The sequence below is a fragment of the Onychomys torridus genome, chromosome 16 (assembly GCF_903995425.1).
Source record: "Onychomys torridus chromosome 16, mOncTor1.1, whole genome shotgun sequence".
In the NCBI taxonomy this organism is placed as follows: domain Eukaryota; kingdom Metazoa; phylum Chordata; class Mammalia; order Rodentia; family Cricetidae; genus Onychomys; species Onychomys torridus.
Window position 1 is genome coordinate 21,609,399 of NC_050458.1, and position 15,194 is coordinate 21,624,592.

At 40.3% G+C, this 15,194-nt stretch overlaps 1 protein-coding gene across 2 annotated transcripts in view; it reads left to right on the top strand.

The window, feature by feature from the left end:
• Positions 1-15,194, top strand: part of Col14a1 (collagen type XIV alpha 1 chain) — a 203,460-nt gene that overhangs the window by 153,674 nt on the left and 34,592 nt on the right. For both annotated transcript variants that reach the window (XM_036208869.1, XM_036208870.1), the window contains exons 38-40: positions 1,842-1,937; positions 3,174-3,227; positions 3,528-3,581. In XM_036208869.1, coding sequence (XP_036064762.1) covers positions 1,842-1,937; positions 3,174-3,227; positions 3,528-3,581 — 204 coding nt within the window. The remainder of the gene's footprint in view (positions 1-1,841; positions 1,938-3,173; positions 3,228-3,527; positions 3,582-15,194) is intronic.

Consider the following 15,194-nt stretch of genomic DNA (forward strand, 5'->3'; position numbering starts at 1 on the left):
GTAATTTTAATCAATTTCTACTTTCAATGTAGAGTTTAAAACGTATTTAATTTTAATTTTATTGTATTGGTTTGTGTATGGGTGTTTTGCCTACATACACGTCTGCACACTGCGTGCATGTCTTATGCTCATGGACAGCAGAAGAGGCCATTGGATCCCCTGGAACTAGAGTTACAGACAGTAGTGAGCTACCATGTGGGGACTGGGGATGAAGCTTGAGTTCCCTGAAAGAGCAGACAGTGCCTTCAACATTGAGCCATCTTTCCAGCCTCTTTCAACATGATCTTTAAAACCTCATCTACAAGCATGTCATCAGCATTCTATGGTCTGGACAAGTCAGACTTGGCCAGAGTCTCAGCTTCTGGACTTTTCCATGTGATTTTGCCCATACACTAAATCTTAAGGAAACTTAGTTGTCCTGATGACCTATCTACAGTTTAGCGCACTAGGATATTTTTTCCATTTTCTTTGTCTCAAGTAATTCATTGAGTAATTTCACATTTGAGATGATTTATAAACTATACACGTAAAATTATACATACAAAAGAAATCAGTATGTTGAAGAGACATCTGTACTCTTGTGTTTATTGCAACAGAACTCACTATAGATAAAAAATGGAAACAATCCAACTGTCCATCAAAAGATGAATGGGTAAGAAAAGGTGATCCTTGTACTATTTAACCATTTAAGAAGGTCAAATCTGGTCAATTGTGAAAATATGGATGGACCTAAAGATAATTATGTTAAATGAAATAAACCAGGCAGAGAAAGCCATGAATGGTTTTATTCATATATGGAATCTAAACATTTTGTAAAAAATTAAGAGTAAAATAGTGGTTAGCCAAGGCTCAGGGGTAGGGATGAAGAATGAGGCAGAATTAGCAAATATGTAAGTTATAGGGGAAATAACTTCTAACATTCCACTGCATAATAAGGTCTGTAGGTAACAATAGCATACTTTCTATTTCAAAAAGCCAGCAGAAAGGATTTTCAATGTTTTCAACACACATACAAATTTGAGGAGTTAGATGTTCTTACCATGGATTGATATATTGCACATGCATGTGTGGAGAAGAAGTACCATGTGGTACTGCATTAATATGCACAGTTGTAGCATATCCTCTACACAGAATAGGATGCTACCCAGGCACAGTGGATCATACTTTCATATAGGAATAGCTTTTGTTGTCATCAAGAAATTTGACAGGGTCGAAGAAATTGAGCATAAATAGATATTCGGAGACTAAGATTATTCGATGAGTTGTTTAAAACCCAAGAGGGTCTGAAAGAAGTGGGAGCTACTGATGTGAAAGGGATGTCTGACCCTGGATAAAGGGAAGATGGTTTGGAGCTGACGCGCTTGGTGGCTGCAGAACTGCACTGTGGTATTACAGGGAGGTGGGGGAGGAAACAGGCTTGGTGGAACATTCTCAGAGAGAGGCTGAGGCTCCCCACTGAGGTGAGAGCTGACAGCAGAGAGGATGGGGAACAGCCTGTTCATCCAGATTCCTTCCTGAACCAGGAGGGTGGTCCTGTAGTGCTTTCTCTTTGGGAAGTGTTGTACAGTTGTGGTGGATTACTTGCTCACATAATTGGCACAGCATTCTTATTTGCAGAAACAAAATAAATATAGTTGATGAAATCCTGGTGTGTTTATTCTGATGGCTTACTGATGACATTTTACCTGGGAGGCAAATCATTTGAAGCTTTTGGTATCTTGCTATCCTCTGAACATTTCATATTTTAGAAGTTGTATTAAGAAATAAGTGTTGTATGCAAAAATGTCTTTCGGATTTTAGAGGATCTAACTTCTAGAGTAACATTTCTCTCTTGCTTCTAGGGACCAGAGGGCCCTCGGGGGGAAACAGGTCCTGCAGGACCCCAGGGCCCCCCTGGACCTCAAGGACCCAGTGGTCTGTCCATTCAAGGCATGCCTGTGAGTTGTGTGCATATGTTCAGATGGGTTTTATTGTTATCTGTTCTCCACGAAGGCATAAAGAATGAGCTTTTATATTCTGTGTCTTACCAATGAGTCCCAGTCCCCGAGGAAATCATGACTGGCTGACCATTCATTAACTCAACCCACAATCCATTATTTGCTAGGTGATGGTGGTCTTTCAATAAACAGGTACATGGGAAGGGTGTAAGCATACCCACAGCATTGCACCTAAGGAGGATGGCAGGGCCAACATGGATAGCCTTTGCTTGTCCATCTAAATTCTTTCATAAAATCATTGTGTGTGTGTGTGTGTGTGTGTGTGTGTGTGTGTATGTGTGTGTGTGCACACGCGTGTGCATGTACTGTGCACATGGGCACATGTTTCCGTGGGTGTACTAAATCCAGGTGCACATGTGTGTGTATGAAAGTGGAGGCAAGGGTCAATCTTGGGTGTCATCCTCAGGAGTCACCTACCTTGGTTTTGAAAGACAGTGCCTTCATTGGCCTAAAATGTGGTGAATAGGCTAGGCTACCTGTCCAGGGATCTCCAGGGACCCACCTGTCTCCAGTGCCCCACCCCAGTGCAGGAATTACAAGCATGTGATACCATGCTCAGATTTTTATTTTTAATATGGGCCCTGGGGATCAAACTTGGGAAGTCCTTATATGCTTTACCCACTGACCTTCATCCCCAGCCCTTGATGAAACTTTTAACATCTAGAAGGTAATAACTGTTATACCAGTTTATTATTGATGTGTAACCATTGTGAATACAGAAGAATAAAAGCCATCCCATTCCCCATTTCTACTTTCCATTAGAATACAGTTCACTGAGTGGATTTTAGAGTTTAGATTGTGGCCATTAAATGGTATTTTGAAATACTGGATATCTTTGAAAGAAATACAATTTAATTCATTTAAATATATGTGATTTTTTAAATCGTAAACTATAAATAACATTGAAATATTCAACTCGTCCCCACATGTGTTAGCATTATCAGCTTGGCCATCTGGGACTGCACATGATGGGTTGGAATTGTTCTTGGACATAAACATTCAGCGCTGTAGGAATGTTTACATGGATGGTTTAGCATATGTGGGAAGTGAAATACGACATGTGGGTGTTCGTTCCAAGGCAGTTTACTGTTGAAATACTCTGACAGCATTTTGTCAGTGGATGGATGAACTGAGATCTTATGTCTGTGAACTAACTCTGTACTTTTGGACACTCAGGGTATGCCAGGAGACAAAGGAGATAAAGGAGATGCTGGCCTTCCTGGTCCACAGGTAGTCTTTTTGCTGTTCGTCTTTTGCCAAGGACAGAAACTTGCAGCTTCTGACATCAACTGTGACCTTGCCAGGGGTGTCTGTTAATGACATTTGCCCATGTTCGTTGACTTGTCTGGAAGTCACACTGATTGAGACTAGGAACATTTATTTCTCAGTAGGAACTTCTGGGTTGCAGTCTTGTGTCCCAAGAGGGTTCCCATTGTGCCAATGGCTTTGTTTGGAGGCTGTGGTGTGTCCCAGGGAAGCAGACCAGCTGTTTTTGTGAATCTGACTCTTTTCTGTTCTTATTCACCCTAGGGTGTCCCTGGAGGTGTGGGTTCACCAGGACGTGATGGCTCTCCAGGCCAGAGGGTAAGAATTTGCCAAATATCGCTTGTTGGCAAGGTAGACTTCCTGGCTAGTCACTTTGCTGCAGACAGGTTTTTATATATGGGCACCAAGTTGGGTTTGTGTATTTTCTTTTGTCAGTCTAATTTCTGTCTATTACATATTTATTTCCATTCAGCCATGTCTTCTATGTCCATTTCTTTCATCAAACTTAACCCAGTTGGCAGCATCCAGCTCTGAGTACACCCAAGCCTGATTCTTATTTGCGCTGAATTGGATCTATTGGCTTAGTAGGTTTTTCTAGGTTTTTGTTGTCACTGTTTAATCCTTGAAGTACAGACCTAAAAGAAAGTAACAGCCATGTAAGTGGAAATTTAAGTAGTGTGGCTTATAAAGAATTCACCATTGGCTTAGTATATCTGTTATCTGTTCTTTTTACAAGCTCAAACAGACAGCCGCAAAGTAACACACGAAAATCATCAAGCAAGGCATACGTTGAAATAATGACATTTGTTTCATTGACAAGTTTTCACTAAAGCAGGTTTGGAGGGTTATCATTTATTGGGAGAAACTGAAATTTAAAACTTGGTCACGTGTTATGATGGGGTCAGAGTCCTGTTAGGACAAAAGAATGGAAAATCAAACCAGGCTTGCAGGACCTGAGGATTCTCTGAGGAGGGGCCGTTTAGGTTGCTGCTTGATTGAAAGACAGAGGTGGCCAGGTGGATGAGGAGAAGAAAACAGTTGCAATCAGGGAGTGCATGCCTGTGTAATGTGTAGGAATGCAAGTTTATTGTGAAATGCAGTCGAATTTACTCACAATATCAATTTTTTTTTACCTAAAATTTTGAACTTTAACATGACAGAAATAAAAATTCACTATGTTTTCAAGGGAAAGAAAAGCTATCTGATTTTTAAAAATGTTTTTATTTATTCTTTGATAATTTCATATATGTACACAATATATTTTGGTCGTATCATTTCCCCACATCACTGCTTTCAGCTCCTCCCAAATACTCATCACCAATTCTCCATCCCAACTTCATAGCCTTTAGTTTGAATCTACTGAGTTCAACTAGTGTGGCCTGGATATGCACGGGTATAGGACCATTCACTGGATCATGGGCAACCTACTGGGAAGGCCACATCCCTAAAGAAAACTGTCTCTTCCCCAGCATCTGTCAGCTCCCAGTAGCCCCTTAGCTAAGAGTGGGGCTCTGTAAGTCCCTCCACCAAACATGTTGGCATTTTGACTGGCTTGATAATATATAAGTCTTATGCATGCAACTACAGCTGCTGTGAGTTAATATGTACCACAGCCCTGGCATGTCATGAAAACATTATTTTATAACCGTCTTCCCCAATGTCTGGCTATGCCAGTCTTTCTGTTCCCTCTTCCTTGATGTCCCCTGAGCCTTGAGGGGAAGGAGTGTGATACAGATGTTCAGTTTAGATCTGAACACCACAATCATTTACTCTCTGCATTTTGACCAGTTGTACATCTGTATTAATTGATATTCACTGCAAAATGAAACTTCTCTGATGAATGTTAAAAGCTGAAGTAAAGCTGGGCATAGAGATAAATATTTATAAAACACTTTGACACTGAATCTATTTAGCAAAATATATAGTAGTAGGTTCTCCTCTAGGGTCTATGACCTACCCAATCATGGGTTCTTGGTCCTGTTTACAATGCCAGGCATGAGTTCCATCCTGTTGAGTGGGATGGAATCCAAACAGAAAATAGTTGGCTACCCTAATAACATTCATGGTATTTTCTCATGAATGGGTGTATTTTACAGGCCAGTCTTTAATGTAGCTTGCAGAGTTCACAACCAGATCAGATTGTTGATGACTTTTCTTCCCTAGAGCCCACACAGCACCTTCTAGCACTCTGAAAGACACTAGGGAGGGAGCTACTAAGTCTGTACCAGCTTGATTTTTCCATGTCTTGTGACCTGAGCATGTGTCTCTCTCTTCAGGGGTCTGTCTTCCTAAATGATCACTGGTTTGGGCTTGGGAGGAACCCTACATTTCTCTAATCCCTAAATTAGAGGCAATGGCAAGCACTTACATCTTGTCCAATGAAGATCAACACGCATAGCATCCCCTGGGAGTCGATACACTTTAGGAGGCTAACACTGGATTAGTACACTTACTTCTCTCCTTTGTCGGGCCTGACTGTGGCTCCTCTCACTAGGCTGCTCAAGAATATGGAAATGGGGAAACAGGCCTGCAATCCTAGGAGGTTGAGATAGGGGGACTGCAGCTTGAAGGCCTGTTTGGGCTATGCTACAGTGAGCTCAAGGCCAGTCTGGACAACTTAGTGATTCTTTCTCTCAAAATGGAGACTAAAAATACATTCCAGTGGTAGAATACTTGGCTGGTATGCATGGAGCTCTACTTTCCCCAATATTGGAAAAAAGAAAGAAGGAAAGAAAGAAATTAATTTTTCATTGGGTGCATAGGTACGGGATTTGAAATCTCTTCTTAACCCCCCTTTAGCAGCATACTTAGATTTGTTTAAAATCTTGGTGCAGTCTCTGTTTACCAAATGGACTAGGCCATAGAACATGTTTAGGCTAGTGCATCTGAAGAAGGCCTGCTCTGAGAGTTAGATTTATGTAGGGTTCTTGTGCAAGTGGGAGGAGTGTCTACAAGTATTTATATGTTTTGGCCAAGTGCATAGGCTAAGATCCTGTGTGGTTACACAGCTAGATTCTTTCAGGAAGCCCCGAAAACAGCATGTCTGAAGATTTGGTTGGGTGAGTTTATTTGATTTATCTACGCATAGAGAGCCCAGTCTTGGCGAAGAGCTCGGAACCAAACCTGGTCGGTTAGTGTTTGAGTCCTTTGTTTTTATAATTATTTCTCTTAAAATCCATATCTGAAGTCAGCCTTTTAATAAATATTTTTCTATTCACATGTGTTCATCTTTGACAATAAAAGTTTAGAGCAGCATAAAGTGATAAGCTATCTACACTTGGCTTTTGTTTCCCCCTCTATCTCCATTTGGAAATAAAGTTTGGAGGATGTATCTGATGCTGATTATGAAATCCACTTGGCTGGGCATGGAGTTCTTTTAAAAATCTGATTGTCAGGGATATCCATTCAATATGAAACCATCCTTTAAAGAAGTGGATCCCGTGATTATTACCTTAGGAGAGATATTTGAAGACATTACCAACTGGCATGAAATTAAGGAGATACCATTCACATGAAATAAAATAGTGGTGCCATGGAACTGTGACGTAGCTGCTCTGCATGTAGGAAGAAAAAGTCTTCACTTTTCTCAATCAGCCACATCTTAACTGAGCACCTGCACCATGCCATTTACCACCGTCAGCGTGAAAAGCGTTTCCCATTACCGTCTGCAGAGAAGACTATGAAAGCAGGAATACTTTTAGTTGCAAAGAGCACAATCTGCAGACCACCTACAGGAGGGAAAGGCAGGAAGAAGGGTTCATTAAAGAAGAGCCACTCTTCTTTAGGGGACTCTGATATATTTAGTCAGGTGGTCTGAAGGATGGAGAATGGTCAAGGTCTAAAAGAATTATTTCTCAGGGACTAGTTTTGAAAGAAGTAGACAGGCATAGGTTGAGAACCCTCTCAGGAGACATGGAGTACCAGGTCCATCTGGTTAGGCAGTGGTAGATATGGGAATACTTAAAGAATACGGACAACAAATACTTCATGATTATCCCTATTCTGCTATAGGATGCTATCAACAATAGCAATGATCATGGCACTCTGCTGACTGAGAGTGAACAGAAAATTGGGATTCACAACCAAAGTGACTGGAAAGCCCCCTTTAGAACATTCTGGTGGATAACTTAGGAAAAGGGTGACTTCTTTTATGAATCTGGTGCCAGTGTTACTTCTGAACTTACTGAGAGGGTAGGAGGTCTTGAGAAATAAAAAAGAAAATATAACCGCTCCTCATATTTCCAGCTTATTCTGGCTTTTCCCAAGGGGAATCTTGGACTCTTGGAGACAACTCTTATTCAACTCTGGGCCTGAGGCCATAAGCAAGTCTAGTTAGACTTCCCAAAGTAAGTTTCCGCCTCGGCCTTGGAAGCCAACAGACTAGCTTGTTGAAAGTGGTGGTTCAAGCTTACATTTGCAGCTAATTCAGTCAGGCATCCAGGTTTCACTCTAAGTCATTCCAACTAAAATATTCTGGGCCTTTTCTCCCTTTTCCTATAAATCTTGCACCCCTTCCCATCACCCCCTCCACGCCCTGCTTCCTTTCTTCTTTTCATCGTATCTGAATACATGGCCTTTCATGAGATCCTCAGATTCCTCTGGCGTGTGGTAGATTTCTCAGTCTCCACCCTACACATTCGTACGGTCCTTAGGAAATCAGATAGAAGAGGGATGTAAGGCAGGTAGGTGGGTAGGTAGGTAGATAGCTAGCTAGCTATATACATACATACATACTTAAGAGATACAGGGGTAGATAAATACAAGGATAGAAAGAGATAGATTATAAAGAGAAAATATAGAATGTTAGAGAGAAATTATAGAAATATAGAAAGATAATTGGTAGGGAATAAAGATATAGAGACAGATGATAAAAATAGTCATATATAGAGAGATTATTGTTAAGTGAGAGCTAGATAAGTGGATGACAGATAGATAGGTCATGAAAGAATTAGCCCAGTGGAAGAGCGTTTGCCTAGCAAGCGCAAGGCCCTGGGTTCAATCCTCAGCTCAAAAAAAAAAATACAGTACAGAGAAAAGAAAAATGAAAGACAACCTTTTTCCTACTTCTGAGTTCCATTTCCTCCAAGTTCAATTTTCTGGCCAGCACCCAAAGAAAAAATTTAGAATTATGCCTGTCTTTCAAGTTGTTCTTCACCAAAAATTGAGAGAAAAAATACAAATGATGAGGAAATATACTTTTATGGGAGCAGTTCCTCAATGTGCAGAGTGTGTTAGTTTTTTAAGGAGGGCAAACCTGTGTGGCAGCTCTTCTTTCCCCACTGCTCCCCTCTTCCTCATGGTTCAATAAAGGATGAACTGTTGCGGAATGTGCTCTGCGCCTGCATCCTGGTGAACTTGGGTGATGATGGAAAGATCTGTGGGGAAGGGCACACATCCCACTGCTAACCAGGTTTAAACCAAGGCTGCATAGTGTGGGCCCAGTTACTTCATGCCACCATGACTCACCTTCATCATCTGTTAGTCAGTGACATAATATTGCACTATATGGAGTTGTTGTGGAGATTCATTCATATGAAGCATTTTTAATGCTAGGATCTTAAGGTAATATTACTGGGATCCACTGTTTTTGAGGCTGGCCTAATGAGTAAGGGCTTTTTGTAATGCTTGTGCTTAGTAAATTAAGATATCTCAGAAGATGGTGAAGAAATACAGAAACTCAAGAAAATGTATTTTTTTTAATACTTGGGTTCTACCTGAAAGGACCCTTGAAGCATGCTCCTTGATTCTGTGGTTTTGATGTACACAAAGACCATATTGTATGGAATGTTCCGTTCATCAAAAATGAGTTGGACTTAAAATGTGCTTGAGACATTGAACTTGAATCAACTATTTGGATGGATTTCATTCCTGTCATGAATATTAGGCAGTGATGAGAGAGTCATCTAAAAAATACTTTGGAAAATACTAGGTTCATGATAATGAGCCCCCTGGGCATCTTCCTCCCTCAGAAAAAGCAAAGTAAGCTATTACCACAAAACTGGTAGCCAGAATGATTGGATTTTCTTCTTTGTGGGTCCAACTCTAGATGGATTTTTATAAAGTCTCAGGAAAACATTTGCACAGTCAGTCACAGTGAGGACAGTTTATGCAATCGGGACTTGGCTGTTTATTTTAATTAAAATGTCAGTAAGCTACACCATCAAGTATGGATCATATGCAGATGTCTGTGTTTGATTCTTTAACTCCAGGATGTCTATATATGCTAGGCAATGCCACCTCCATTGTTCTAGACAGAGAAGCAGAAGGTCTAAACGTTGAAGGACCTAAACAATGGTCAGAACTAGACAGTGCCAGAACCAGGAGTTTAGCTCATCTCTCTGGCTCCAGCATTGTTCTTTATCTTTCTATGAAATTATGAAAGTAAAGATTACTGTGGAGTTTCATGACTGAGAAAATCTTCCAAGAAGACATTTAATTAGTAGGACTCTTAACCACAAAGATGTCACACCCTGTACTCTGGCGGTAGGAATCCAGTTTGGGTTATTGTCTAAATAAAGTAGGAATTGATCATTCATAAAGCCGTGATTCTAACCTCTTAGCCTTTTACTTGGATAACGGTTCATCTGTTCTCATCTGAGAGAGAGGAGCTTCTGGGGTCTTTAGTTTCCTGCTCTTAGCTGCTCTGATGAAGCCCATTTTTGGACATCAACTTTGCCTTCCTCTTGGAATGTTGTCATTCAGGGTAGGGCCAGGTGTTTAAATTTTTGTAAACCAACAGGTCTACCCCCTCAGTCATCAGGTGGTGTTTGTTTGTTTGTTTGTTTGTTTGTTTGTTTTGTTTAAGGCACTGATCCTGCACTTTAACCTCAGGCATTCAGATGCAGAAAGCTCTTTAGGCAAGACCTAGGAATGTTTAGATTTAGACAGTTTGATGGTTCTATACCTACGTTTTGGAATCACTGAATAGTCTATTATACAAGGTCTACTGTATTCTCAATTCAGTTCTTTGGCACAATATTGCTGATGTGTGGTTTTTTTTTTTAATTATCTCAAGTTGTAAGTGTAAGATAGTAAAAATATATACAATTATATTTTTTAATTGCATTTCATATTATATTAAATAGTGTATATGTGTACATTTATCAATACACAGACATATACTATGCATACACACATAATTTTAATGTGTGGGTGTTACTGAAAACTCTCTGATGGGACCTAGCATGGTACCATGTGTAAGGACTGGTCTTTAATCTTTACCCCAGGCCAGTGTTTGCATAGCCTGCAGCTTTTGGCTGCTTGGCTTTTTTGTTTGTTTGTTGTCTGGTAGTTACTAGTAATCCTTTGCGGCAAGTAGCAGCCTTATTTCTGGTGACTGGCACTAGTCTTGGTAATCCAGAACCGGAGCGAAGGTTGAAATTATGCATCACAGGGTTGTCTAGCCCTCGCTTCTTGACAACTAACTCATTAAATCCAGGTGGCTCACAGATCCCACTTGAGTGATCAAGAGACCTTAACAATCATCCTTATTATAGAATCTTACACTTATGTCTGTGATCTGCCATTGCAGGCTTCGGAAAAGCGATGCAAGTATCACTAGTGAGTCAGTAGTTCTGAAAGATGTTTCTGAGAGATTCATAAACACGCGTACTTTAGATTCTGACTTTAACATCAGTTACAAATCTAGGCGTGGGTAGGTGGGTTTCATCCTACAGGAACTGCAGGCTCTGGCCTAGAAACTATAAACTTATTAGACATCTATATTTGCTCTAATGTATGCAAAAAAGTATAATGGAAATTGATAAATATCCAATGATGTTGCCTGCAATGTTTTTGCAAAAGTGCATTTAATGTTCATTGGAATATTAGTGACAATGAAAGTAAATTGTAAATTAGATTTTTTGTTGCTAATAAATCAAAGCCAATCATAACTCAGTAATTTACTCATAGCCAAATATTTCCAAAATAAATTATAAAAATCTTTTTAAGTTTTTAATAGCAAGAATTATTTTAATGTAGGCTGTGGGTGTATATTAGTATTTTGTGGTAGTAATATCAAAAAGGCAAAAATACCTGAAGCCATGTCAACAAACATGTCTATTTATGGATGGCTGACTTCACATACTTTAAAAAATAGATCTTATAAAGAGTATGAATTTTTCAAAATTTCTTTCACCAAGTTTCTTGCTTTCCTGAGATAGAGATGTGAGAAAGGGGGCCTGAGTTCTGTCCTAATAAGAAAAAGCTAATAGATTTTCTCAGGGTGGGTTACATCAGGGAATATAGTGGCACCTAGAGAGGGAAACTGATGCACTGAGTATATCTGTGGATTTTGAAGGTACTGTAATAGAATATTTAAGGCTAGATGATTTATAAAAACAGATTTATTGGGTCATAGATCTCAAGGCTTGGAAGTCCAAGTTCTAGAGGATCCCATTTCATGAGGCTTTCTTGCCTGAGGCATAACATGGCAGAGGCCATCGGACAGTGAATGGGAGTGACAGAGAAAGTTGTTATCACAAGACCACTTCCATAATGGCCATGTGTATCATTCACACTGGCAGATCCCCCATGACCTAACTACCCTGATAGGCCCTACCTTTCAATAGGGCTGCAAGGGGAATTTTGTTTCTAAGACCTGTGTTTTGGAGACACATTCAAGCGACAGCAAGGTCTAACCATTTTGAGTTTCTTGACCTAAAAGTTTGCTTTTCTGCAAATGCTGCCTTGTGTCCTCCCAGCCAGGGTCAGCTGCTTGTCCTGCATGTCCTCTTGGAACTCCCTTGTGTATTAGCACAGATGCTGCTGATATCATTCCATTATTTGATAATTCACAAAACTATGAACTTATTCTCTCTGTTGACAATCTAAACCTCATAGAATGTCTAGCACATCATAACTGTGCAAGTATTTCTAAATGTGTGGTAAATCAGAAGCTTACCAAAAACAAAACTATTGTAGAGATAAATTTACTGGTGATGATTATATATATATAATAAAATATATAATAAATATATATATATTTAAAATTATGAAATCAAAATTGTGAATACTTTTTATTTTCTATCTAGGATTAATAAGATGTTTGAGGAAAATGTCTTTGACTTTGTCTCTGATATAATGTTAAGGCTAACATTCTTTTATCTCATATATAAAATTTAATGGGGGTAGTGATAAAAATAGGAAACTCACATTAGCCTTAAGAATGAATGGTAAGTTGTTCATTTATTCAAATGGTGTAGTTCATGAAAGAAAATGTCAGGCTAAAATCCACTGTGACCACCTCTTGGCCTTATGTCTAAGATCAGATATAAAATCTGCTGTATTGGGTATTGTGGGTGCCCTGGGCAGATCCGCTTCACCTGGCAAATGTGCTACATCCTACAGCTACCCAAAGTTGTTCATTTCCCTAGAAATTTATCCTTGGAAATGGTATGTTAGCCCCTGGGCCATAGCTGACTAATATGGGTATGTAAAAATCTTAGCCTGCGTTGACTCTGATGTGTAACTCACTCCAGAGCTCCCCCATTGGCTCAGACAGACCAAACTTAAGATGACCTACTTTTCTATCTGTCCCTCTAGTCTACTTCCCTCCCTCCCTGACTTTTCAGATTTTCCCCAAGGTCGATTCAGGAAGAAGTCAGCCACACACAGATGCAGGTCTACTTCTAAGAAACTGCCCCCAAGAACTTAGTGAAATGGAATTTTGGCTTCTGAAGTTAGATAAGTACATATCTGAGAATTATAAGGACTGGAAATGCAGCTCAGTTATTGAGTACTTGCTTAGCATGTACAAAGGCCTAGGTTGACCACCATCACCATAAAAAAAAAGAAAAAGACTATGAAGAAATGACACCAGCATTTCCTTCTGCCCTATATGTTGCCAGACTCAGAGTAACTCCAATTAACATTTACTTGTTAAATGAACATGAGCAGATTACTTCTGGAAGCATTTATCAATGGCTGTTCTGCGCATCAGAAAGGTATTAGGAATGTCACACTGACTAGCATATACTTTCTGCCCTAAACACAGGACTCAGCAATGCCTGCCCCTGAACACGTTGTCTAGGCATAGAACACGGAGCTGACAAGCATCTTTCTTAATCATTGCGTACCCAGCTAAGCCCCTGAGTAAGAACCGCATTTCATTATGCTCCCTCCCAGATGGAGCATGTTGTGTCTATAAATCAGGCGAATGCAAACGCGTGTCAGCAGGGAGCAGAACACAGGCAGACCATTGCTTTTTCACATTCCTCTCCCTGTGGTGAGGAGCGGAGCTGGGTGTAAATGCATTATTTCCTGCCAATCTTCTGGGGAATAATGCAATTTTATATTGTTTCCCTCTTAGAAAATATGTCATAGCTCAACTCTCCTTTTGAATAAGCCTGTCTCTGTTTGAATTAGAAGTCTTCTTCTTGTGGGCATTGTCAGAGCTGAGGCAGGGAAGACTCTTGCAGCAGGGCTGCTGTTCTGACCCAGGCTGTTTCTCCTTTCTGTCAGTGTTAGAAGACACTGCAGGCAGGAACCAAAAAGAATCCTTTAAAAAATGTTTTCATAGGTGCCCAGAGTCCACCTTGGCCATATGAAAATTTCATCTAAGAAAAAAAGTATGTATTTTCAAATTCTCTCTAACATTTTTTTTTAAGATTTATTTATTTACTATGTAAACAGAAGAGGGCACCAGATCTCATTACAGATGGTTGTGAGTCACCATGTGGTTGCTGGGAATTGAACTCAGGACCTCTGGAAGAGTAGTCGGTGCTCTTAACCTCTGAGCCATCTCTCCAGCCCTAACATTTTACTTTTTACTGAGAACTTCATATATCCATACAACGTGTTTTGATCAAATCTCTCCCCTTTGCCCCCTCCAGTTCCTCTGCATCCCCTGCAATTTTTCTCTTCCAACTTCATGCCCTCCCTCTGCTCTCTGTCCCTCCTCCCCCTGCTGGGTACGCTTACTGTTGATTTTTCCCCCTTTTTTTATTTATTATATTTGTGTTTTAGTTTTACATATCAGCCATGGGTTCCCCTGTCCTCCCCGCTCCCGCCAGTTCTGGGTTTTTGATTCCCTCTTCTGACCTCCACAGGCACTGCACACACATGGTACACAGACATACCTACAGTCAAAATATTCATGCACATAAGATAAATGAGTGAATAATTAAATATATGTCAGGGCCAACAAAATGGCTCAGTAGGTAACAACATGGAAGTCTAGCAGTTTGAGTCCGGGCCCCAGAACCCATATAAAACTGGAAGGTGACAATATCCTTACAGAGTAGTCTGATGTGTGTTGATGTGTTTGTGAATGGTGTGGGACCATCTGCTGGAAGATAGGTAGCCTCTCAAGGGTTACATCCCTGAGGAAATGTACTCTCCCTGCCCAGGCAGCCATCTCAACTAGGGATGGGACTTCATAAGCCCTCCCCCATCCATGCTGTAATTCCAGCTCCAGGAGGTCTGATGTCCTCCTCTGGCCCTCCAAGGGCACCGCCACACAGATAGCACACACACACACACACACACACACACACACACACACACACACACAAGCATGCACATTCACACAAATAAAAATAAAGTAAAATATATATTTAAGCCGGGCAATGGTGGCGAACACCTTTAATCTCAGCACTTGGGAGGCAGAGGCAGGCAGATCTTTGTGAGTTCCAGGCCAGCCTGGTCTGCAAAGTGAGTTCCAGGAAAGGTGCAAAGCTACACAGAGAAACCCTGTCTCAAAAAACCAATATATATATTTAAAAAACTTTTCTACATGAAGTTTTTTTCTGTCCTTTCTTACATTCAAACTTTCTCACTTATGAAATGAGGCTATTAGGCTGCAAGGGCATGCTTATCTCTCACATATTCTGGTTTATGTATGTCCTTTTCCCAGGAAATGCTGCATTTAAAACCCATTTAAGGTAATTCATTCATGACTAGGCCTCATTGGGCTGTTCTTGATCTTACCAT